The sequence below is a fragment of the Meles meles genome, chromosome 4 (genome assembly GCF_922984935.1).
Source record: "Meles meles chromosome 4, mMelMel3.1 paternal haplotype, whole genome shotgun sequence".
NCBI lineage: Eukaryota > Metazoa > Chordata > Mammalia > Carnivora > Mustelidae > Meles > Meles meles.
In genome coordinates this window covers 80405055-80432106 of record NC_060069.1, presented here as the reverse complement: position 1 = coordinate 80432106, position 27052 = coordinate 80405055, and the positions used below count along the sequence as shown (strand labels likewise).

Genomic DNA, 27052 nt, shown 5'->3' with positions numbered 1-27052 from the left:
AAAGCTACATATTTAATAGTGGGGCACTAGTCTCAAGAAAGACAAGTAGATCAGTGGAATAGAATAGAGATCCAGAAATAGGCACATGTATATGGTTTGTTGATTTTCTACATGGGTACCAAAACAATTCATTGGAGAAAAGATAGTACTTTGAAACCATTGGTACTGGAATAATTGTATATACATGTGTGAAAAATGAGCTTTGATTCATACTATGAAATATATTTATATAAATTCAAAATAAGGATCTAAATATAAAACCTAAAATCATAAACTTCTAAAAGAAGACATGGAAGAACAACATTTATGAGCTTGAGTTGGGCAAAGATTTCTTGGATTCAATACCAGAAGAACACTCTATAAAAGAAAAAAAATAACTGATAAATTGAACTTCATTAAAATTAAGACTTCTGTTTCTTAAAAGACAGTTTAGAGAATGAAAAGACAAACTGTATACTGGAATAATATATTTGCAAAATATATGTCTCATAAAGGACTTGTTTCCAGAATATGTAAGGAACTTCAGAAACTCCGTCATATGACCGTAAACAACCTAATAAAAAATGAATGAAAGATCTGAACAGACACTTCACCAATAAAGACATACAGGTGGTCAATAAGTACACAAAAGGATGCTTAACATTATTAGTCATTAGGGAAATGCAAATTAAAGCCATGGTGAGTGAGATACTACTACACACCTTCAATGTTTAGAATTAAAAAGTCTGAGCAGGGGGGAGGAGTCAAGATGGCGGAGAAGTAGCAGCCTGAGACTACATCAGGTAACAGGAGATCAGCTCGATAGCTTATCTAAACATAGCAAACACCTACAAATCCAACGGGAGAGCGAAGAGAAGAAGAACAGCAACTCTAGAAACAGAAAATCAACCACTTTCTGAAAGGTAGGACTGGCGGAGAAGTGAATCTAAAACGACGGGAAGATAGACCGCGGGGGGAGTGGCCGGCTCCCGGCAAGCGGCAGAGGAACGGAGCACAAAATCAGAACTTTTAAAAGTCTGTTCCACTGAGGGACATTGCTCCAGGGGCTAAACCGGGGTGAAGCCCACGCGGGGCCAGCGTGGCCCCAGGCCCCGCAAGGTCACAGAAGGATCGGGGGTGTCAGAGTGTCAGAGAGCTCGCAGGTATTAGAACGGAGAAACCGGCTGCAAAGACAGAGCCGAGGACTGAACTCTCAGCTCGGGGTTACCTTGAACTGGTCGCGGGCTGGGTGAGCTCGGAGCGCGGCTAGAGGCTGGGGATACGGGAGTGATTGGGTGCTGTCCTCTGGGGGCGCACTGAGGAGTGGGGCCCCAGGCTCTCGGCTCCTCCGGGCCGGAGACTGGGAGGCCGCCATTTTCATTCCCGTCCTCCGGAACTCTACGGAAAGCGTTCAGGGAACAGAAGCTCCCAAAAGCGAACCCGAGCCGATTACTTAGTCCGGCTGCCGGTAAGGGCGGTGCAATCCCGCCTCGGGCGAAGACACTTGAGAGTCACTACAACAGGCCCCTCCCCCAGAAGATCAACAAAATATCCAGCCAGGACAAAGTTCATCTATCAAGGAGAAAGCAGATTCAATTCCTAAGACAGCAGAGCAATTCCAGAGGAGGAGAAAGCAAAGCACGGAACTCATGGCTTTCTCCCCATGATTCTTTAGTCTTGCGGCTACTTCAATTTTTTTTTCTTTTTTCAATTTTTTATTTTTTTTTCTTTTTTCAATTTTTTTTTCTTTTTTCTTTTTTCTTCTTCTACTAAATTTTTTTTAAAAACTTTTACCCTTTTCTTTTTTAACATTTTTTGACTAGTTCATCTAAATATATATATTTTTTCTTTCTTTTTTATATTTTTTTATTTGTTTTATTTCTTAAATTTTTTTTTCTTTTTTTTTCAGAACCTGTTTTTTATCCCCTTCCCCCCCCCCCCACAATTTGGGGTCTCTTCTGATTTGGTTACAGCGCATTTTTCCGGGGTCTTTGCCACCCTATTAGTAGTTTATTTGCTCCTTCATATCCTCTTATCTGGACAAAATGACAAGGCGGAAAAAATCACCACAAACAAAAGAACAAGAGACAGTACCAAAGGCTAGGGACCTAATCAACACAGACATTGGTACTATGTCAGATCAAGAGTTCAGAATGACGATTCTGAACATTCTAGCCGGGCTCGAAAAAGGCATGGAAGATATTAGAGAAACCCTCTCTGGAGATATTAAAGCCCTTTCTGGAGAAATTAAAGAACTAAAGTCTAACCAAGTTGAAATAAAAAAAGCTATTAATGAGGTGCAATCAAAAATGGAGGCTCTCACTGCTAGGATCAATGAGGCAGAAGAAAGAATTAGTGATATAGAAGACCAAATGACAGAGAATAAGGAAGCCGAGCAAAAGAGGGACAAACAGCTACTGGACCATGAGGGGAGAATTCGAGAGATAAGTGACACCATAAGACGAAACAACATTAGAATAATTGGGATTCCAGAAGAAGAAGAAACAGAGAGGGGAGCAGAGGGTCTATTGGAGAGAATCATTGGAGAGAATTTCCCTAATATGGCAAAGGAAACAAGCATTAAAATCCAGGAGATGCAGAGAACCCCCCTCAAAGTCAACAAGAATAGGTCCACACCCCATCACCTAATAGTAAAATTTACAAGTCTTAGTGACAAAGAGAAAATCCTGAAAGCAGCCCGAGAAAAGAAATCTGTAACATACAATGGTAAAAATATTAGATTGGCGGCAGACTTATCCACAGAGACCTGGCAGGCCAGAAAGAGCTGGCATGATATATTCAGAGCACTCAACGAGAAAAACATGCAGCCAAGAATACTCTATCCAGCTAGGCTATCATTGAAAATAGAAGGAGAGATAAAAAGCTTCCAGGACAAACAAAAACTGAAAGAATTTGCAAACACCAAACCAGCTCTCCAGGAAATATTGAAAGCGGTCCTCTAAGCAAAGAGAGAGCCTAAAAGTAGTAGATCAGAAAGGTACAGAGACAATATACAGTAACAGTCACCTTACAGGCTACTAATGGCACTAAATTCATATCTCTCAATAGTTACCCTGAATGTTAATGGGCTAAATGCCCCAATCAAAAGACACAGGGTATCAGAATGGATAAAAAAACAGAACCCATCAGTATGTTGCCTACAAGAAACTCATTTTAGACGCGAAGACACCTCCAGATTTAAAGTGAGGGGGTGGAAAACAATTTACCATGCTAATGGGCATCAGAAGAAAGCTGGGGTGGCAATCCTTATATCAGATCAATTAGATTTTAAGCCAAAGACTATAATAAGAGATGAGGAAGGACACTATATCCTACTCAAAGGGTCTGTCCAACAAGAAGATCTAACAATTTTAAATATCTATGCCCCTAACGTGGGAGCAGCCAACTATATCAACCAATTAATAACAAAATCAAAGAAACACATCAATAATAATACAATAATAGTAGGGGACTTTAACACTCCCCTCACTGAAATGGACAGATCATCCAAGCAAAAGATCAACAAGGAAATAAAGGCCTTAAATGACACACTGGACCAGATGGACATCACAGATATATTCAGAACATTTCATCCCAAAGCAACAGAATACACATTCTTCTCTAGTGCACATGGAACCTTCTCCAGAATAGATCACATCCTGGGTCACAAATCAGGTCTCAACCGGTATCAAAAGATTAGGATTATTCCCTGCATATTTTCAGACCACAATGCTCTGAAGCTAGAACTCAATCACAAGAGGAAAGCTGGAAAGAACCCAAATACATGGAGACTAAACAGCATCCTTCTAAAGAATGAATGGGTCAACCAGGAAATTAAAGAAGAATTGAAAAAATTCATGGAAACAAATGATAATGAAAACACAACAGTTCAAAATCTGTGGGACACAGCAAAGGCAGTCCTGAGAGGAAAATATATAGCGGTACAAGCCTTTCTCAAGAAACAAGAAAGGTCTCAAGTACACAACCTAACCCTACGCATAAAGGAGCTGGAGAAAGAACAAGAAAGAAACCCTAAACCCAGCAGGAGAAGAGAAATCATAAAGATCAGAGCAGAAATCAATGAAATAGAAACCAAAAAAACAATAGAAAAAATCAATGAAACTAGGAGCTGGTTCTTTGAAAGAATCAATAGGATTGATAAACCCCTGGCCAGACTCATCAAAAAGAAAAGAGAAAGGACCCAAATCAATAAAATCATGAATGAAAGAGGAGAGATCACAACTAACACCAAAGAAATACAGACAATTATAAGAACATACTATGAGCAACTCTACGCCAACAAATTGGACAATCTGGAAGAAATGGATGCATTCCTAGAGACATATAAACTACCACAACTGAACCAGGAAGAAATAGACAACCTGAACAGGCCCATAACCAGTAAGGAGATTGAAACAGTCATCAAAAATCTCCAAACAAACAAAAGCCCAGGGCCAGACGGCTTCCCAGGGGAATTCTACCAAACATTTAAAGAAGAACTCATTCCTATTCTCCTGAAACTGTTCCAAAAAATAGAAATGGAAGGTAAACTTCCAAACTCATTCTATGAGGCCAGCATCACCTTGATCCCAAAACCAGACAAGGATCCCACCAAAAAAGAGAACTACAGACCAATATCCTTGATGAACACAGATGCAAAAATTCTCGCCAAAATACTAGCCAATAGGATTCAACAGTACATTAAAAGGATTATTCACCACGATCAAGTGGGATTTATTCCAGGGCTGCAGGGTTGGTTCAACATCCGCAAATCAATCAATGTGATAGAACACATTAATAAAAGAAAGAACAAGAACCATATGATACTCTCAATAGATGCTGAAAAAGCATTTGACAAAGTACAGCATCCCTTCCTGATCAAAACTCTTCAAAGTGTAGGGATAGAGGGCACATACCTCAATATTATCAAAGCCATCTATGAAAAACCCACCGCAAATATCATTCTCAATGGAGAAAAACTGAAAGCTTTTCCATTAAGGTCAGGAACACGGCAGGGATGTCCATTATCACCACTGCTATTCAACATAGTATTAGAAGTCCTAGCCTCAGCAATCAGACAACAAAAAGAAATTAAAGGCATCCAAATTGGTAAAGAAGAAGTCAAACTATCACTCTTCGCAGATGATATGATACTATATGTGGAAAACCCAAAAGACTCCACTCCAAAACTGCTAGAACTTGTCCAGGAATTCAGTAAAGTGTCAGGATATAAAATCAATGCACAGAAATCAGTTGCATTTCTGTACACCAACAACAAGACTGAAGAAAGAGAAATTAAGGAGTCAATCCCATTTACAATTGTACCCAAAACTATAAGATACCTAGGAATAAACCTAACCAAAGAGACTAAGAATCTATACACAGAAAATTATAAAGTACTCATGAAAGAAATTGAGGAAGACACAAAAAAATGGAAAAATGTTCCATGCTCCTGGATTGGAAGAATAAATATTGTGAAAATGTCTATGCTACCTAAAGCAATCTACACATTTAATGCAATCCCTATCAAAATACCATCCATTTTTTTCAAAGAAATGGAACAAATAATCCTAAAATTTATATGGAACCAGAAAAGACCTCGAATAGCCAAAGGAATATTGAAGAACAAAGCCAAAGTAGGTGGCATCACAATTCCGGACTTCAAGCTCTATTACAAAGCTGTCATCATCAAGACAGCATGGTACTGGCACAAAAACAGACACATAGACCAGTGGAACAGAATAGAGAGCCCAGAAATCGACCCTCAACTCTATGGTCAACTAATCTTCGACAAAGCAGGAAAGAATGTCCAATGGAAAAAAGACAGCCTCTTCAATAAATGGTGCTGGGAAAATTGGACAGCCACATGCAGAAAAATGAAATTGGACCACTTCCTTACACCACACACGAAAATAGACTCCAAATGGATGAAGGACCTCAATGTGAGAAAGGAATCCATCAAAATCCTTGAGGAGAACGCAGGCAGCAACCTCTTCGACCTCAGCCGCAGCAACATCTTCCTAGGAACAACGGCAAAGGCAAGGGAAGCAAGGGCGAAAATGAACTATTGGGATTTCATCAAGATCAAAAGCTTTTGCACAGCAAAGGAAACAGTTAACAAAACCAAAAGACAGCTGACAGAATGGGAGAAGATATTTGCAAACGACATATCAGATAAAGGGCTAGTATCCAAAATCTATAAGGAACTTAGCAAACTCAACACCCAAAGAACAAACAATCCAATCAAGAAATGGGCAGAGGACATGAACAGACATTTCTGCAAAGAAGACATCCAGATGGCCAACAGACACATGAAAAAGTGCTCCACGTCACTCGGCATCAGGGAAATACAGATCAAAACCACAATGAGATATCACCTCACACCAGTCAGAATGGCTAAAATTAACAAGTCAGGAAATGACAGATGCTGGAGAGGATGTGGAGAAAGGGGAACCCTCCTCCACTGTTGGTGGGAATGCAAGCTGGTCCAACCACTCTGGAAAACAGCATGGAGGTTCCTCAAAATGTTGAAAATAGAACTACCCTATGACCCAGCAATTGCACTACTGGGTATTTACCCTAAAGATACAAACATAGTGATCCGAAGGGGCACGTGTACCCGAATGTTTATAGCAGCAATGTCTACAATAGCCAGACTATGGAAAGAACCTAGATGTCCATCAACAGATGAATGGATCAAGAAAATGTGGTATATATACACAATGGAATACTATGCAGCCATCAAAAGAAATGAAATCTTGCCATTTGCGACGACGTGGATGGAACTAGAGCGTATCATGCTTAGTGAAATAAGTCAATCGGAGAAAGACAACTATCATATGATCTCCCTGATATGAGGACATGGAGAAGCAACATGGGGGGGTAGGGGGATAGGAGAAGAATAAATGAAACAAGATGGGATTGGGAGGGAGACAAACCATAAATGACTCTTAATCTCACAAAACAAACTGGGGGTTGCTGGGGGGAGGTGGGATTGGGAGAGGGGGAGCGGGCTATGGACATTGGGGAGGGGAGGCGAACCATAAGAGACTATGGACTCTGAAAAACAACCTGAGGGTTTTGAAGGGTCAGGGGTGGGAGGTTGGGGGAACAGGTGGTGGGTGATGGGGAGGGCACGTTTTGCATGGAGCACTGGGTGTTGTGCAAAAAGAATGAATACTGTTACGCTGAAAAAATTAATAAAAAGGGAAAAAAAAAAAAAAGTCTGAGCATAACCAAGTGTTGACAAGGATGTGGAGAAATGAATTTTCATACCCAGCTCGTTGGAATATAAAACAGTATAACCTCTGTGGGAAACGTTTGGAAGCTTCTTAAAAAGTTAAGCATTTTACTTACTTGCTACCCCAGTGTTTTACTCAGGAGGAATTAAAGGAATTATCTATATAAAAACTTGTACAGAGGTATTGATAGCAGCTTCGTTTGTAAGAGCCCAAACCTGTGAAACAACCTATATGTCTGTCAGCAGGTGAATTGATCAAATTGTGGTATAACCATACAATGAAATACTACTCAGCAACAAAAATGAACCACAATATAAGCAAGGAATATCCCCTGCCTCCAGGATAGAGATCCTCAAAGTGGCTTCCAGGGGAATTTCAGAATTTCGATGGGCTCCACTGGGTGCCAGGTGCACACCTTTCAATGAGAGAACTATTCTATCCATGCCTGACCATGATCAGACTTGGCCACTTGACTTAACTCTTGTCACTGAAATGTGAGAGAGTGCACCAGTTCTGAGTAGAAGCTTTAACAGACCCAATGTTTTTGAGATTTCTAGTGGTTAGGATTCGGTGCTCTCTTTCTTTTCCATTTGCCACTAAAGTAGCATTCCTGGGTAATAATTGCTCCTTGAGCTACACCCTGGAACAAAACATGGGGAGCAAACCAGCAGGTGACACATAGCATAAGCAAAAAAATAAACTCTAGTACTTTGAGCCTCTGTGATTACAGATATGTTAAGTTTGGGATGTCTCTGAAATATAAAAGTAGAGCAGTCAGATGGTGAATTGGATTCATGAGTCAGATACTCAGAGAATACAGAGAACAGATCTGAACCAGGGATAAAGTTTGGGAGCTGTCAGCATCTAGTTTGCATTTGAAGCATAGGAGTGGATAAGATCATCTAGAGAAAGAGTAGAAAAAGTGCTGAGGAGCACAAACATTTAAATGACAAGTCCAGGAAGACGAGTCTGGAAGGGAGACAGGAATGGCTGAATATTTGGAGGAAAGCCACAAATGAGGTTTCTAGTGCAATCCCACTTTTGCTGTCCTCATTCTTGGTTTCTTCTGCTTCACTTCCTTTTCCTTAGCCTGGAGACTGCTAAGCAAGCATCAGAACCTGCTGGGTGGACCTCACACTCAGCAAGATAAATTTTTCTTTTACATTACTGGATTTTGAGCACCATTTGGACAGGGATCCTGCCTTCCTAATTCACCTCTGTGCTTCCAGGGCCCAATGACACTGCCTTGTCCCTAGTGTGCATAGCTGACGGTCAGCTCTACCCTACTGGTCACCTGCCTGGCCCTTCACCTTAGTCTTTCCTTTTGATTCCTTTTCCTCCACCTGCATGTGCTCAGGCCTTAATAACTAATTATTTTAAAATAAATACTGAATAGATAAAGAGGAAGTGAACATAGGTGTAAAGTATAAAGAAGTACAATAGAATGAACATCTATGTGTCAACTCCTCAGTTTAGAATATAGAACCCTACCATTAGCTTTGAAAGCCCTTTGTGTATCTCTGCATTTCCACCGCAGTGCCTCATTCTGGGGAGGAAACCACCAGCTTGCATTTTGTGGTTCTCAGCAAACTAGGAATAGAAGGAACTTCTTCACATGGATAAAGAGCATCTATAAACGCCTGTAGAGAACACCTGATGTTTCTTTGCTTCACTTTATAATTTTACCGACTTATTTACAGTCCTTAAAAAAGTTAGAGTTTGCATATATCTTCATAGAAATAAAATCATACTGTAAGTGTTACCCAATTTTTTTTTCTTTGTGCTCAAGATTATGGTTCTGGGATTTGTCCATTGTGGTACGTGTAGCTGAAAAGCATTCATTTCTTTTTTTTTTTATTTTAAATATTTTATTTGACAGAGAGAGAGGTCACAAGTAGGCAGAGAGGCAGGCAGAGAGAGAGGAAGAAACAGCCTCCCCACTGAGCAGAGAGCCCAATGCAGGGCTCGATCCCAGGACCCTGAGATCATGACCTGAGCTGAAGGCAGAGGCTTAAACCACTGAGCCACCCAGGCACCCCAAAGCATTCATTTCTTTATCTGTATTATATTCTAAAATATACTACAATTGATTTATCCATTCTGCTTTAACTATATTCTGTAAGGTTTGATATGAAGCAGTTTCACTATAGTTCAATTCTAAGTATTTTTAAATATCAATTGTGATTTTTTTACTTGACCCATGACTTACAGAAATACATTTTTTAAATTTCCAAATACGTGGAGATATTTTACATGTCTTTTGTTACAGACGTTTGTTTTCTGAGAATATAGACTAACAGTGCTGTTCAGTAGTATAATGTGAGCCACTTATGTAATTTAAAATTTTTCAATTGCCACATTAAAAGAGAAAAACAGGTAAAATGTATAACATATTTCACTTAACTCCATATATAGAAACTATCATTTAAATATGTAATCATCATTAAAAATTATAACAAATATTTTAGATTTTTGGGAGGTACTAAATTTTCCAAATCTGGTATGCATTTTAAATTTAGGCACATCCTAATTTGAGCCAGTTACACTTTAAGTGCTTAGAAACTACATATGGTTAGTGGCTACCATATTGGACTATACAGGCTGATCAGACAACAGTTGTTTACAATTTACTTTCTGGCCTAGGATGTCCATTTCATGTGAACTGGAAAATAATCATGTGTTTTCCTACTAATTTGGCACAGGGTTCTATATATGAACCTTAAATCAATCTTAGTGGCATTGCTAAAATCCTCTATATTCTGAATTATTTGTCTGTTTGACCTTGGGTTGCTGCATTGCACATTACAGGAAGACCTGTCACATTAGGCTGGAGTTGTGCAGTATACATTTCCATGGCCTTATGCGGTGATCCCAGAGACTGACTTACATAATTGAGGGAACTGTGTTGAAATCTAACGATAGTATGGATTTTACAGTTTCTCCTTATGGTTCTATGAAGTTTTGCTTTATATATTTGGGGGCAATTTTAACAGGTGCATACAAGTTTAGACTACTTATGGTAAATTAACCTGTTGTCACTGTAAGCCCAAAATAATGACTTTTGTCTTAAAGTTTACTTTGTCTAATATAATATAGTTGCATGCTTCTCTTTCTTTAATATTTCCCTGTTACATCTTTTCCAAAAAAAGAAAAAGGAAATCTTTCCATGCCCTTATGTTTTAGGAATGCGTCTTATAAAGAACATGCTCAATGTCTTTTTTTTTACCATGACTCTTTCTCTATTTTAACTTATGAGTTTAATTTATTTACCATCATTGTGATTGCTACCTTAAGCATTATATTTTTGCCTTTTTTTCTGCACTGTTTCTACCTTTTGGGTTTTTGGGTGGAGGGATATTGTTGGAGTTTTGTTTATTTTCTTTGTTTATTTTCCTCTAATGGTATGTTCTATTTGTATTTTTTTAGTGGTTACTTTAGAAATTTTACTATGCATATTTAGTGAAGTCTAAAATTAATATCTCAAAGTCTCCTTGAATCATGCCGAACCAAAGAATACTTGAGCTCAAAACTATATTTTATACAGATATTTGTTTACAATTACCTGCATTCAGGGCTGGCTGCATAATTTTCAGGGCCCAATACAAACTGAAAATGTGGACCTCTTTATTTCCCTGCCTTCACAGTACCTTCTTCAACCCGACATGGTATTTTCTTTTCTTTTTTTAAAAATTTTTATTTATTTACTTGAGAGAGAGAGAGAAAGAGAGAGAGTGAGAAAGAGAGTATGAGAGGGGAGAAGGTCAGAGGGAGAAGCAGACTCCCCACTGAGCAGGGAGCCTGAAGCAGGGCTCAATCCCAGGACTCCAGGATCATGACCTGAGCCAAAGGCAGTTGCCTAACCAACTGAGCCACCCAGGTGCCCCTAGTATTTTCTTGATTACTGTTGAATGTTGTGTTCCTGTGGGCATGGGGAAATCGTGGAGTGGATACAGGCTTTCACAAGCACCCAGTATTCTTCCCCATGATTCAGAGCAGGGGGAGTACACATGCCCAACCCTCACCCTCCCCATGCAGGTACCTACACCTGAGCCCACACCCAAAGCAGATGCTGGGCAAGGGCTGAGAAGCAGGGGCTAGAGAACCATCCTAGAAAGGCAGGGAGGTGATAGGAGGTAGGACTGTATCTGAACCAAGGCTCTAAGCCAAACCCCGGTACATGCTCAATTTTCCCATCAGACCTCACATAAAACACAAATTTAAAGATAAAATTATTAAGAATTTCTTGTTGGTGACCATAATGCATTAATTCTGAAGCACAGAATCCCCTTCTGAGCATGCGCCTTGTACAACTGTCTTGATCACATCAAGAAGTCCTCACTGCATTTGTGTTTGCCAGTTTCTTTGCTCACATTTCTTCTTGCATGCTTGACCTTCCTTCTAAATCTTACCTCTTCCTATAAAGCATACTCTTTAAAAGGTTCTTTAATAAAGGTCTTTTAGCTGGTAGTAAACACTCTGATTTTGCTTATCCGAACATATTTTATTTCAGTCTCATTTTGAAAGAAAGTTTTGCTGGGTACCCAACTTTAGTTGGTGGTTATTTTCTCATAAAATTTTGAACATAGTATTTTGCTTTCTGACTTCCTTTGTGTTGGAGAATAAGCTTTCAATATGTTTGGGTTCCTTTGAAGATATTGGATTTTTTCTCTCCAGCTTCTTTTAAGATCTCTTTAACTTTGATATTCCTCATGTTCACTATCAGATGCCCAGATGGGAGATTTATTTTTATTTATCTTGCTTGGAATCCATTTGGCTTCCTAGATTTGTGAGTTAGTGTTTTTCATCAATCTAGAATAGTCCCCTCAAATATTGTTTCCTCTTTCTTTTCTCTCCTCTCCTTCTGAAATAGTGCATAGATATATATTAGATCTTTTCCCTCTGTCCTCCATATATCAACGTCACTTTTATATTTTCCGTATTTTTCACTTCCTGTACTTTACTCTGTATAATTTCTTTAAATCTCCCTTTCAGTTTCTTGCTTCATTTTTTAGCTGTGAATAATTTGCTACAGGACCACCCACTGTTTTTCATTTTGATTATTATGTTTTTAATTTTTGCAAGTTTGATTTGATTCTTTTTCATATTTCATTAGTTATTTAAATAACTTTTATTTCATTGAACATCCTGATTTTATATTCTGTATCTGAAAACTCAGCACTTTAGAAAATATGAGTTTAATTATGTTTTCATTTGTGTCTGCTTATTCTTTCTCTTACTGACTTTTTTTTTCTTTTCTAGTCTTGTGATTTTTAAAAAAAATCAGGATCTCATAGGTCTTGACTTTTTATCTGTAGAAAACCTTTGAGTCCCAGGATGAAGATAGGTTGCTCCCTAAAATACTGGTGTTTTTTCCTACCAGACATCTGGAGATAAAGTTAACCTATTACTACTTTAAGATATATTTTCAACATGAAGCTCTTTGAACCACTCAGGTTGTATGAATTCACGATAAAAACCTGCATTAGGGTTAGTTTGTGTTTACAGATTCCTGTGAGAAATTTATATTTTTCCCTGTATCTAGCACCACAATTCAAAACCAGTAATTTTCTTTTGTACCTTGAGAGATGTTATTTGAATTTTACACATACTAGGTGTGAATTTCACACATATACTCCATGTGCAGCTCTTTGAGATGCAGCTTCATGCAGGTGAGTTTCCATTTAGACTCTTTCTCTCCCGAGCCCTTCATGGCTATGAAATTTAAAGTTCAAGTTCATCAATTTTGGAAGGTATCTTCAAGGTGAGAATTGGTTTCAATGCTCTACCTATTGTTGGGGGTTCTTCCTTTTACTTCGCTTTTTTAAAGATTTAGTTTGAAATAATTACAGAAAATTTACAAAGACAGTACAGAGAGAGTGTATGTTTCTCTTTGGCCCACTTTTAATAACAATGACACATCTGTAAAAACTAAGAAATTAACATTAGTATAATACAATTAACTAAACTATAGACCTTTTTTAAATTTCAGTAGTTTTCCACTCATATCCTTCTGTTCTTTCACTTGGGTTTTGTTCTCTGTATCCTTCCCACTTTTTGTCCAGCTCACTGATGAATTTTAAGATTTTTTTATAAGTTAAAAAAATGTTTACTAATTTTCAGTAGGAATGCTGTCAAAGTACCTAGTCCAACACACTTCTGGAAAGAGAAGTCTGAGAGTTTTAATTTTTTTAAATCAGTTTTCCTCAAATGATATTCATAATCCTGGTTACCAAGTCCAACATGTCTTCTTATGCTTGTGTCCTTAAATTTTCTAGCCTAGAAATGTCGGCATTATTTTTATTATGGTAAGAAAAAAGTTTAATAATATGAAAAGAGTGAGAGTAAAAGAGAAATTAAGAGAGAGATTGAGAGTCCATAATAATATTATAGGTGGGAGAAAAAGTCAACAGCCTTAAGAAGGCTGTTGGTAGTGGGAAAGGAAGAGAAGAAATAGTTTGGGGTCCACTCAGGAAGCAAAATACAGAATTTGGTATTGAATGGATGTGGTAGAACAAGAAGAAAGAGAGAAAACTTAGGGATTTCAAACCAAAGATTTGACTCTTAAAGATTTTTAGAAGTCAAAAGGAAAAGCAAGATTGCAGATGATAGTAAACTTGTTTTTTAATGGATCTGGTATTAATGTTAATTAATTAATTAATTAATGATATGTTAATTAATTAACATCTCATTAAGGTAGAGATGTCCAACAGGAAGTTACAACTGAAAGTCACAATTTTGAGAAAAGAGTCAGAGCTACAAGGAACAGGGTGGTGATAGAAAACAAAGAGATTAGAATTAGGAATAAGCAGTGGAGAAGAATCACCTACACTGAAACTAAGGAGGGATGTGAGTGATTATGGAAGAGGGAAAGAGTCCTATTAACAAGTGTGCTTTTGCCACTACTTGTGATATTCAAAAGCTTAATTTCAGGGCCTCTGTGAAATGCTCTTATGAATCTTCTGCACTTACCCCACCCAGAGGATTACAAACTAAACTTCAAGATCCATTTATGTGGATTAAAGTATTAAAATGTTTGTCTTTTCAGTTTCCCACTGTGTTTTGTACTATACCATATCTCAGTCATGAATTTCTACTTAATTTGGTTTGTTCCTATCAGTACTTGAGACAAGTAAAAGAAAAATAAATCTAGCGAGAACCACAAATGTGTTGATTTTATGGCATATCCCAACATATTTTCCTTTTCTTTAGGAAACAAAATATTGTCTAGTGTTAGAATTTAGTCATTAAACTTTGGAACCATAATGTGCAATGTTTTATGATATTTATGACTCTACATATGTTGTTACTATTTCATGCAAAAGTAATAACATACCTTATTAAACAAAAATTAAGGCTGGGAAAATACTTACCTTGTATGTAGCGTTTGTAAATTGCTATTAACGGTAAAGTAGTATCTAGTGGCAGTATATATATTGCTAAAGAGAAGAAACAGATTAAGTTGTGAAATACTATTCTCTGAGCAAGGAACTGCAATTTAGGAAGAGTGTCAGGGTCTTGACTCATTTGTTGGGTTTATGGTTTTCAGGGAAGTAATGCTGATTTCACATCAGAAAAGCATCGAACAGCTGCAGGAAACCCTTAGACAGAAGCTGCTGAATGACGATAACTGGAGAGAGAAGGTAATGATAATGTAGCTTTCATCCGCATGTATCTTATTTGCTTTTTAAAAAATTCTGTCTGTTTGGAGCACCTGGGTGGCTCAGTTGATTAAGTGTCTGCCTTCAGCTCAGGTCATGATCTCAGGGTCCTGGGATCAAGCCCCACCTCAGGCCCCCTGCTCAGTGGGGAGTCTCCTTCTCCCTCTCCCTCTGCCTGCTCCTCTCCCTTGTGCTTACTCTCTCTCTATCAAATAAATAAATAAAATCTTTAAAAAAAAATCCTGTTGCCAGAGGGCTATCCCAGATATCTTGGCTTCTATGCACATTTTGATTCCTTCTGGAATTTCCTAGACCAAACATGCTTATAATGTATGTCTTTTCCAAAATATTAGATAACATAATGGGAAATGAAAAGGTAAGAACAGAATTTAAAATCTTGTAAAATCAAGATAGCCCTTGGTACTCATGTAAAAGTGTGATTTTTATTTTTAAGTGTTTACCTTTTTCCTGAAAAGGGACAGAACTGCATTTGACTACATTCTTAAAAGCAGGGGAATACTAATTTATTCTCACAATTTCTCTGCTTTTAGGAAGATACTCCAAGAGAATGGAAAATGACAAAATTACTCAGTTATGAACTTTTGGCAAAGTAAAATGAATAAGTATTTAGCTCACTATTTACAAAGAAAATATTTTCTCTCCCCATGCTGAAAAATGCATTAATTTCTGTCTTTGGATTTTCCCAAAATTTTCAAAGTTTTAATGATAAATGTGTAATACTTGCATAATTTTAAAGGATACAAATAATATTCTAAAAATTATTGGTCCCTACCTTCTCAGGCCTCATATGTCATTAAGGCTACAGCCTTTATCTCCTTGTCATAAACCTCTGGTACTCCTTGATGATTCCAGGGTCTTTTTTTTTTTTTTTTTTTTTTTAGATTTTATTTATTTGACAGAGAGAAATCACAAGAGAGGCAGGCAGAGAGAGAGGAAGGGAAGCAGGCTCTCCGCTGAGCAGAGAGCCCGATGCGGGACTCGATCCCAGGATCCTGAGATCATGACCTGAGCCGAAGGCAGCGGCTTAACCCACTGAGCCACCCAGGCACCCCTGATCCCAGGGTCTTATCCTGAAGAATGCCCTGAAGCCTTTCCAGCTCTTTCTCTTGCCCAGCTGATGCCTGCCCTAGCACTAGTCTTTGTCCTTGGTTTTCTGATAACATTGTAAATTTGCATCTAGAGGTGGAACTGGCTACTGAAATTCAGACTGCTTGACTAAAGCAATCAGATTGCTTGACAACCTGTTTGCTTATTATCAGATTCTTCTCTATGATGACTAGACCCCATAACTTGTAACCTCAAGCAACAAGAGTGGCCGCAACCAGCTAATATCTCTACCTGGACTCTTCCACCCTACCATCCATCAAATTGAAACACTTTAGATATTGCTGCTGGCTCAGGTCAATTCTAAATTTTTCACTTTCATTTGACCATACTCATTACTCATTTGACCATACTCAGGCATTATTGGCCCTCTATAAATCAAGCCCACTTTCCTTGTTCCTCAGGGATAGCACACTCAGGCTAAAAAAGAAATGAACACTATAGTAACAGTTCCATAGAGGCAACAATCAAAAGTTGAGAGTACAGACTAAAGTTGCTCTAAATGACTCATTCTTACTTTGTTTTATTTTGAAGTATGGACTTTTTCTTTTCCATCTTCTCTAAAGCCCACATTTCTTTAATTCTTTCTAATTTTTATTAGCTTTGGGGTACTCAGTTGACTAGTCTTTCTTATTTACTTCCTCCATCCTTACCAATCCATGTTTGAAAATACAAAAAAGATGACTAACCTAACCAGCAATCCAAAAAGTGCAAATTAAAACAATGAGATTTTTTTTTTAATCCATCCAGTTAACAGAGTAGTTTTGGCATTGTGGTAAGGTCCAAAAAAGTGCAAATTAGAACAATGAGATTTTTTTTTAATCCATCCAGTTAACAGAGCAGTTTTGGCATTGTAGTAAAGTCTTGTGAGATAATCTTTCATACTCAGTCTTCAAAGGGCTGGAAGTTACAGCAATACTTTGGAGAGCAATTTGGAAATATATATGAAGAGATATTGTAAATATCTCATTTTTGATGCAAAAATTTCACCAATGGAATTAATGTGAATAGAGATTCACAGATTCTTCCCTTCTTTCAAATACAGAGCTTCTCTTAGAATGGTATTATCTTATCTTCATGGTCACACCCCATGAAGGACTTTGAGATACAATCTACTAGAGAAGGCTTTGCATTTACAATCTTCCCTATTACTGCGGCTTACTGTACCCTGTCTGTGAGGTGCTAACAGAGCAAGCGGACCAAGTTAATGTAGCATTTGATCATATAGAAGCATTATAGTCTTGCTTCATGCTATTAATCTGATGATGAAAATAAACCTGTGTAAGACTTTCTAAGTTCTTGCTAAGACCGTGATATCATTCTAATAAATTAATTATATCATAGATGTATTTTGGCATGTATAATTTTCTATGATATAAATGGGCATTTCATTTTGTTGAGAGGACATAACTTCTTGTTAATAAATCTTATCATTTAGCTTAGCAGTAAATCAAGATCCAGACCAGTAAAGCCAAGGAATGATAATTATGTCTTGGCTGTGCTCATTATTGAGACTATGAATAAAAAGTTCCTTTAAAGTCCTCTCATGAGAAAGGAAAATCACTAATATGACATTGTCATCTCTTTCTTGGGTCACTGTGCCTTTATGTAGGAATGAAATGTTCCCTTTACAAATATATAATACACATATTAGAATAAACTTCATAGTTTAAATGCTTTTAACATTTAAAAAAAGTAGATAGCAATTTGTGCCTGTACTTAATTATTTTAGAGTATGTAAAAAGCACATAATAGAATCAATAGTTGCTATGCAACAAGGATGGCACATTTTAAAATAAACTGCATATTTACTAATTGCCATAGATTTATATTTATTTCAAGTATTCCTTTGATGTGGAAAAAAATGAATTAATGTGCATACTGAACATTTAAAATTGGTCCCAAATGCACAGTGTTGTTACTTTTCAGTTAAAATTTTATAATTAAAAAAATTTCCTATAGCCAGGCTGATGACATTAAGTGGTAGTCGTGTGCTGACTATTATTTTGTAGTGTAATAAACAAATTCTAACCAAATATTTTGTTAGATTATTATTAAGATATCATCCCATTTAGGAACATTTTAGAATTGTACTGCTATTGACCTCATTTTAAATAGCACATAGAGCTTTTAGAAACCAATAGTTCAAACAAACAGAACCTAACTTCATGCCTGAGGAATTGGATTAATACTGAAAATGGAGGGGGGACAGGGGAGATGGAGTTTACCTCAAAAAGTCAAATCTAGAACCAAAGAGAAGCAAACAGAAAATCTCAAATTCTTCTTCAAAATAGAAGAGCCATATAGCTAAATAATTCCTAATGTGTTTAAGTATACTATTAATGGAATTTAAAAGGATAACTTGTAAAATAACAGAATTTGACAGGGATGAACCTGTCATAAAATAATCAATTTTCACTTATGCATAATTGAATGGCCAAAAAGAATAATGAGAGCACCTTTTAATTTATAAAATTATGATGTAATTTTCAAAATTGAACTAATAAAATCACAGAATTATAGATCTAGAATAGCCTGCAAATATCATCTGATTTAAACCCTTAATCAAGGTAATAAGAATAGTCTCCATTATTAGAGTGTTTATTATATGCCAGGCTTTGTGCTTAATGCTTTCCATAAATGTGATTTTAATTATTATAAAATTATTATTCCCATTTGCACATGGGAAAAAATAAGGCTCAGAGAAGTTAGGTAAATTGCCAAGGTTATTTTAGCCAGGAAATAACAACTGATACAAACCTAGGAAAAAAAAAAAAAGAGAACTAACTACAAAATCCAAAACTTATGCATTTGGCCTAGATGGACTAATAGGAGCCAGATTTACTCTCCCTCCTTACTAACTAAACCACTGGAGAAAAGATAGAAAACAATGGTTTCAAGATACTCAATATCAGACTACAAAGGACAATTATTCTTATAGATAGGAATAAATGAGGCAAGCTCCGTGATTGCCCAAACTTAGTTCCTTGAAATAAATTTAAGGCCACAGGGCAGGAAGTGTGACTCTAGGAGGTCTGTCAGGTTCTTTGAGTTAAGGAAACCAGAGAGATCAAGATAGCTACAATTCACAGGATAGTATTCTCCAGGGAGAGCTAGCTGCACACAGAAAGAATACTGGAGAGCTACAATGAGTCCTCATTAAGTATATGTATGGTCAGTGCATATGTGTGGGGAACTACCAAAGGCAGAGAAAGACCTATCTGAAAAGACTAGAGAGGAGTACCAAATGCTCAGACAAGGCCAGACTGGAAGACCTATAATTCATGTGCACTCGGTAAACTTGTCAGAAAGGTCTTGCCTCAGTAGTAGGAAAAAATTAGCCCTAGACTAACTGCTGAGCTGATTCTGCCTAATAAATTTTAAAAGGGAGATCTATAAAAATCAAGCTGATTCAAATGCATACCAGAACAGTTCAATAATACTCATAGGAATACAAAAATATCCAGCATCAACAAGGTAAAATTTACAATGCCTTGCATTCAATAAAAAGTTGCCATCCAAAAGGAAAGGGAAAACATGGCTCATAATGAGAGAAAAATCAATGAATAAAAACTGACTCAGAGGGGCGCCTGGGTGGCTCAGTGGGTTAAGCCGCTGCCTTCGGCTCAGGTCATGATCTCAGGGTCCTGGGATCGAGTCCTGCATCGGGCTCTCTGCTCAGCGGGGAGCCTGCTTCTCTCTCTGCCTGCCTCTCTGTCTACTTGTGATCTCTCTCTGTCAAATAAATAAATAAATAAAAATCTAAAAAAAAAAAAATTAAAAAAAACTGACTCAGAAAGTCACAGATATTAAAATTAGCAGACAAGGACATTAAAACAGTTGCAATAACCATATTCCATTTGCCCCAAAACTAGAGGAAAAAGTGACCTTGTTAAGTAGAGATATAAAAGACATTAAAAGATCTAAAGTGAACTCCTAGAGACGAAATGTACAATATCTAAGATAAAAAGTACACTGGATGGGATTAATGACAGATTCAACATTCCAAAAGAAAAGTCTGGTGAACTTGAAGACACACAATTGAAACAATCCAAATGAAACAAAAATAGAAGACTTAAACAAGAACATCAGTGACCTATGAGACAAATGCAAGTTGACTAATATATGCATAATTGGAATTCCCAAAGGACAGGAGAGAGAAGAAAGGACAGAAAAAATATTTAAAGAAATAATAGCTGAATAAAATTAAGAGTTAATGAAAACTATAAAGCACACATTCAAGAAGCTCAGCAAAACCTCAAACACAGCAAAGAAAATTCTAATCTAATTGCTCAAAAATAGTGATAGAAAGAAAATCTTAAAAGCAACCAAATAATAATAGACATTATATAGAGAGGAACAAAGGTAAGGATGACAGCAGATTTTTCTTTTTTTTTTTTTAAGATTTTATTTATTTATTTGACAGATAGAGATCACAAGTAGGCAGAGAGGCAGGCAGAGAGAGAGAGGAGGAAGCAGGCTGTCCGCAGAGCAGAGAGCCCGATGCGGGGCTCGATCCCAGAACCCTGGGATCATGACCTGAGCTGAAGGCAGAGGCCTTAACCCACTGAGACACCCAGGCACCCCGAAGGCAGATTTTTCATCAAAGACAGGATAAGTGGGCCACATGGGTGGCTCAGTTAAGTGTCCAACTCTTGACTTTGGCTTAGGTCATGATTTCAGGGTTGTGAGATTAAACCCCACTTTGGGCTCCATGCTGAGTGTGGAGCCTGTTTAAGATTCTCTCTCTCTCCCTCTGCCCCTCCCTACCTCTCTTTCTCTCTGGGGGAAAAAAAAAAAGACAATATAGGCAAGAAGTAGGTGGGACTAAAAGTACTAAAAGAATGAGAGGACTGGGAGTGTGAGCTGCCAATCTAGAAATCCATACGAAGTGAAAATATCTTTCAAATATAAGGGTGAAAGACTTTCAGAGATGAAAAAGCTAAGCGAATACATCACCAGCACATCCACATTGTGAGAAATGTTAAAAGTCCTTTAGTCAGAAGAAAAATTATACCATGTGAAAATATGGATCTATACAAAGGAAAGTAGGACATTAGAAATGGTAAAAATGTGGATAAACATGATAAACATATTATTTAATATTTGGATTTCTTTAAAGTATAGTTAACTATTGAAACAAAAATATTAACAACTAATATGAGATTTATAACATGTAGAAGGAAAATACATTTCAAAGATAGCACAGTGTCTAAGGGAAAAATGGAAGTACACTATTGTGAGATTCCTATACATGAAGTAATCTAACACAGACTTCATTAAGTAAAAGATGTAGTCTATAAATTCTAAAGCAACCACAAAAACAGAAAAAGAATCATAGCTATCAAACCAGCAAAGGAAATAAAATTGAATTTAAAAAAAAAATTCAGAAGAAGATAAAGAGAGGAAGAGCAAAAATATGAGATGGGCCAAATAGAAAACATATAGCAAGATAGATTTAAAGCTAATCATATCAATAAATTAAATGTAAATCATCTAAACCAGGGGTCAGCATACATTTTCTGTACACGACCTCAGAGTAAATATTTTTGCTTTGTGGGGACATTGAGTCTCTGTTGCAACCACTCAACTCTGCCCATCTTGGTTTAAAGGCAACCATAGACAATAAGCAAATGAATGGGAGTGGCTGCATTTAGTCTGTGGGCCACAGTTTGTCAAGCCCTGGCCTAAATATCCCCATTAAATGATAGAGATTATCATGTTGGATTAAAATGCAAGATTCTACTATATGTTCCCTACAAAAAAAAAAAATACACTTTAAAATTAATGTTTTAACAAATAGGTTAAAAATAAAGGATGTATAATACCAAGTATATGCTAACACAAACAAAAGAAAAGGGAACTAGTTACTATTAGAAAAGTAAATTTTGGGGTACCTTGGTGGCTCAGTTGGTTGGGCAGCTGACTCTTGAGTTCCACTCAGGTCATGATCTCAGGGTCCTGGGATCCAGCCACCTGTCAGGCTCTGCTCAGCACAGTCTGCTAGAGGATTCTCAGTCTCTCTTTCCCTCTGGCCCTCCCCCCAGCATGTTCTCTCTCTCTCTCTCTCTCTCTCTCAAATAAATGAATAAATACTTTTAAAATATGAAAAGTAAATTTCAAAGCAAAGATAAGAGAATATTTATAATATTAGCAAGGATAATGAACATACTTTCATAATGTTTAAGGGATCAGTCCACCAAGAGGACATAATAACCCTAAATGTTTATTTACCTAATAACAGGGTTTTAAAATTAAGCAAAAATTGATAAACAGCAAGGAGAAATAGACAAATCTATAATTAGAGTAAGAGATATCAGTAATAGGCCTTTTCCAATAATAACTGATAGAAAAATACGTGGAAAATTAGTAGAAACATATTCTATGGAAAATAATATAATAGCTTTTTAAGACAACTTATTTTTAAAAAATGCGTTGACCAACACTATTAACTAACATGACCTAATTGATATTTATAAAATTTTCCATTTAACAGCAGAATAAACATTCTTCTCAAGTACACATGGGACATTTACTAAAATAGATCATATTCTGGAGCATAAATAACTCTCAATAAATTTAAAAGTATTCAAGACATATAAAATATTTTTTCTGACCACAGTGAAATTGAAACAATTTATTAACAAAAGGTTATCTGGAAAGATCCTCAAATATTTTGAAACTAGATAAATACCAAGTCTATGCCCCTAATGACTATGCTGTGTAGATGTGTATAGAGTCAGGCTACATGGGAAAATGAAACATGCTGAGCTATGGGATCTACCAGAAACATCTAAGTGTGCACACCCCCTCCATCTCATAGTACCTCTATGATCTTGGTGAAGGTACTTAACTTCTCTGAGCCTATTTCATAATCCAGTATGAATAATTATAATAATAATAATTATTATTATTGTATGTTGTAAGAATTAAATGGATTAACATACAAAATGTGTTCTGTACCATGCCACCCCAGCCTGTATTGGTAACAAGTGAATATTCTCTCCTTTCATCCTGAGTTTACACAGTTCTTGGCAGGACTTCAATATGTATTCTGATTCCTTAGCATTGTTTTTTTTTACTGCAAAGTCTGTGTATTTGAATAATAATCTACTTTTGCAACATATTTATTCAGCAGTTAATTCATAAATAACCTGAAGAATTAGTATTCAACCAGAAATTTTTTAACTTTTGGAAAACAGTAAAATAATTTCTTTTTGGGAAATATATTTTTTCATATTATATACATACATCAAATATAAACAAACAACCTAATTACTACTTCCTGAAATTCCCTTGCTTATAAGGATTGTCAGTAATGAGTGATTATGTTACAACACGGTGTCTGGCTCCATAGACAGAAAATTATCGCAGAATCAATCACAAATATCTGACTTGGAAAATAATGAAAAGACAGAATTTTGCACATCAGTATTAGACACAGGTGTTATAAAATACTATGCATTTCAACACAAATACAAAGGGAATTAAAAACAACATACTCAGTGTGCTCTAGAGTCATCAGGAAGTCTTCACCAAGGAGGGGTTTGAGGTAATGGGAGATATGGGTAAATAAAAAGCAAAAAAAAAAAAATAAAAATAAAAAACAAAACAAAAAAAGAAATGTGTACAGATAACAATTTATTTTACTTTGTTTAACTCCTAAGATCATATATTATTTATGCTTTGGTTTTAGAAATCAGAATTTCCCCATGATTACTAAAATTGCTATTAGTTTCTATATAAAGTGGTTTATATTTTATATAAGCACCATCACCACATTCATTTATTTTGCATAGACAGAAGTTCTCCCACCTAAGTTTTTTTTTAATCTAAGGTAATTTTTTTTCAATGAGAGAGCAAGCCAGTGAGAGAGAGAGCAGGAGCAGGGGGAGGGCCAGAGGGAGAGGGAAAGCAGACCCCCTGCCGAGTAGGGAGCCCAGCTCTGTACCAGGACCCAGGACCATGACCTAAGCTGAAGGCAAACTCTTTATCAACTGAGCCACCCAGGTGCCTCTATCTAAGATATTTTAAAGAGCTTATATCAACATATAAAAAACATAAACACAATAATTTGACATGAATTCATCTCAATGACAATACACTGGCTTAAAAAAATCATTATGGGGGCACCTGGGTAGCTCAGTGGGTTAAGCCTCTGCCTCTGGCTCAGGTCATGGGTCCTGGGATTGAGCCCCGCATTGGGCTCTCTGCTCAGCAGGAGCCTGCTTCCCAGTCTCTCTCTGCCTACTTGTGATCTCTTTCTGTCAAATAAATAAACTCTAAAAAAAAAAAAAAAAAGATTTCTAAAAAATATTTTAAAAAATCATTGTTTGCTCATCATTTTGTTCAAACGGTTCACATTATGAAGGAATCAGTAGTATCATCTTTCTGTGCTACAGTGTCAGCACATTCAGATGGCCTTTTGCATGCATTGCAACTTCCTTAAATGTTTAGAAATCCCACCTGAAACTTGTTACTTTGCTTCTCTTTCTCTGGTTGTCTAAATTAAAAACCAACTCAGTAATAGTAAATCACTCTTCTCTTTTCTATTTACATGATTTTTGTTTCCCACCTTCCTTCTATTCCTTTTATTCCTAATTTTTTAAAGATTTTATTTACCTATTTATCAGAGAGAGAGAAAGAGCACGTTTGCTCCTGGGAGAACAGCCTGCAGAAGGAGAAGCAGACTCCCTGCTGAGCAAGGAGCCAACACAGGACTAGATCCAAGGACCCTGGGATCATGACCTGAGTCAAAGGCAAACACTTAATCGACTGAGCCACCCAGGCTTCCACTTCCTCCTATTTCTTCTTTTTTTCCCTCTCTTTACCTACAGTAGTTAGTTCCAAGGAATAATTTAGGGGCAAGAGAGACTTGCTACCTGACTTGCTAGTTGACTCATTCAGTCTATCAGTTACCTCCTTTTTCTCCCTGAATACTTTCAGGTTTCATCCTCTTCTAGGGATTCTGATTGCCTACACAGCCTCCTCCCCATAATAAACTAAAAAAAAAAAAAAAAAAAAAAAAAAAATTTTAAGGAGTCCTTCTAAAGTCTTTCCGTCGTCTAATTTATAGTTTGTCCTGTCCCGTCTAGTCTGCATATATTCTTATTCTCTTAATTCAAGCAATCGGTCCATATTTTGAAAGATGTCTTTTTGTCCTAAACAACTATTTGGCTCTACCAATTAGCCACACAAGGAATTTTTTTTGGAACGCTTGATATTTTAGTACCTTAGCACACATTTTTATTGAGCTTCTCAAATGTTTTATTTAGTTGTGTTTTTTAATAGTGTCAAGGTATCTTGTGGGCTATTAACTCTTAAAGTTACACCTTGCAAGTTTTTTAAATGTTTTGCATTTAACATCCTCCTTTCATGTATTCTTATCTATTCCAGTGTGGTTGGAACACTGTGTTGGAATCAAATGGGGAAAGTGCAAGTCAGGTGGGAGAAGTCCAGGGCTGCCATAGACGGTGTGCTTGCCTTGTGCCCAACACAGTCATGCGGGCTAAGAGAGAAAAGGGAGCTGGAATTCAGCCAGTGCTCTGCCCACCAGGTGCTGTGCTCAGCATGAGGCTATGTTCATCTAAGGAAGGGAAGCTTTGTCAGTTCACACAAAGGTGTCACATAGGCTGATGGTGACCCAAGAGTCATGTATAGGAATTTTTATTTTATACTAACATCCTGAGAAACATCAGGATGTAGGGATGTAGGATGTAGGGAGTAACATAATCCAATTTGCATTTTGTAAAGAACACCCTGCTGGGTGGATCATAAATTGGAGAGAAGCAGGAATGAAGTAAGGAGGCCAGTGGAGAGGTGATGGTGGCCAGAACTAGAGCGTTAGGAATGGAGATGAAAAGAAATGAATGGATTCAAGGCATCGTTTGGAAACAAAGTGAATAGAAATTGGTGTTGGATTAAGGGTAAAGGATAAAGTTGCTGACCTGAATAACTAGATGGAATGTGGTTACTGTATCTTGACTGGGGAAGGAACAGGTGGGGAGGGACTGTATCTAGGTTTCTGGTTCAGACAGTTTATTTGAGACACCTGTGCTATATCTCAATGGCTAGCAGGAGCCGGGTAGATGTAAGTACCTGGAATTTAGAAGAACATCTGTTTTTGTTTTTTGTTTTTTCCTGAGTGCCCCTGAGGCTTCCCTTGCCTTTAGGAGTCTGAGAAAAACACATTTGAGCAATGCTATCATGTTCCTAAATGATCCTTAGCATCCTTTTTCTCAAACAATCCAGAAACTTATTTTGAAAGAGCCAAAATAACTCCTTGCACTGAGTACAAACATAATTGTTTTGCCTTGGAGGAAATGCTTAGTCCTATAGCAGTACAATAAACGTGACTGACCCCACACTGGGGCTAGTCTTTTATCTGTATTTTATTTAATTTAAAGGACTTTATGTAAACTTAGCAAATTTTCTGTTTCCTGGTACCCTGGCTTCAGTGTTTCCCTGAGAAATTCACGTCGACCTCTTTCTTCCTCTCATAGTGGTGTGAATCACAGTAAGTCAAGTTTGACAATTATTCTTGCCAGTTATCTGGCATTTACTCCCTCTAGGAATTTATAATCATGGCGCAATGTAAATCTAGAATCAGCCTGTCACTGAGATGCTCTAATCTCACTAGATGAACAACCAGGCCTGAATGACTCCAGTACTCAGAGATTTGTTCTCTCTTGCTAGGCAGAGCCAAAAGCAACGGTTAAAAACCACAGGGAGAGAGATGTTGGCTCAGCTAAAGGAAAAAGTGCCTAACGCTTAGCACTGTCTGAAGATGGAAATCCTTGCTGGGAAGGAGTGAGTTATGGTTTCTAGTGGTGCTGAGGCATAGGGCAGACAATCGTTTGAGGCAGTCAGTCTATCTGTAGGAGAGACGGAAGAGTCAGCACAGAAGTCATCTCCACTGACTATTGAATCCCTGCTCATGCTTGAGCTTTATACAGATGTTTCATCCCATTTATCCTCATAACAACTCCCAAGGGAACTAGCTGTAACTTTACCAGGAAAGGTTACAGTCACAATTTAAGATTATATAGT

General features: G+C 37.1%; 1 protein-coding gene across 3 annotated transcripts in view; it reads left to right on the top strand.

The window, feature by feature from the left end:
* The window catches only part of LEKR1 (leucine, glutamate and lysine rich 1), a 298468-nt gene that overhangs the window by 249818 nt on the left and 21598 nt on the right, over nucleotides 1–27052 (top strand). For all 3 annotated transcript variants that reach the window (XM_046002022.1, XM_046002020.1, XM_046002021.1), the window contains one exon: nucleotides 14767–14860. In XM_046002022.1, coding sequence (XP_045857978.1) covers nucleotides 14767–14860 — 94 coding nt within the window. The remainder of the gene's footprint in view (nucleotides 1–14766; nucleotides 14861–27052) is intronic.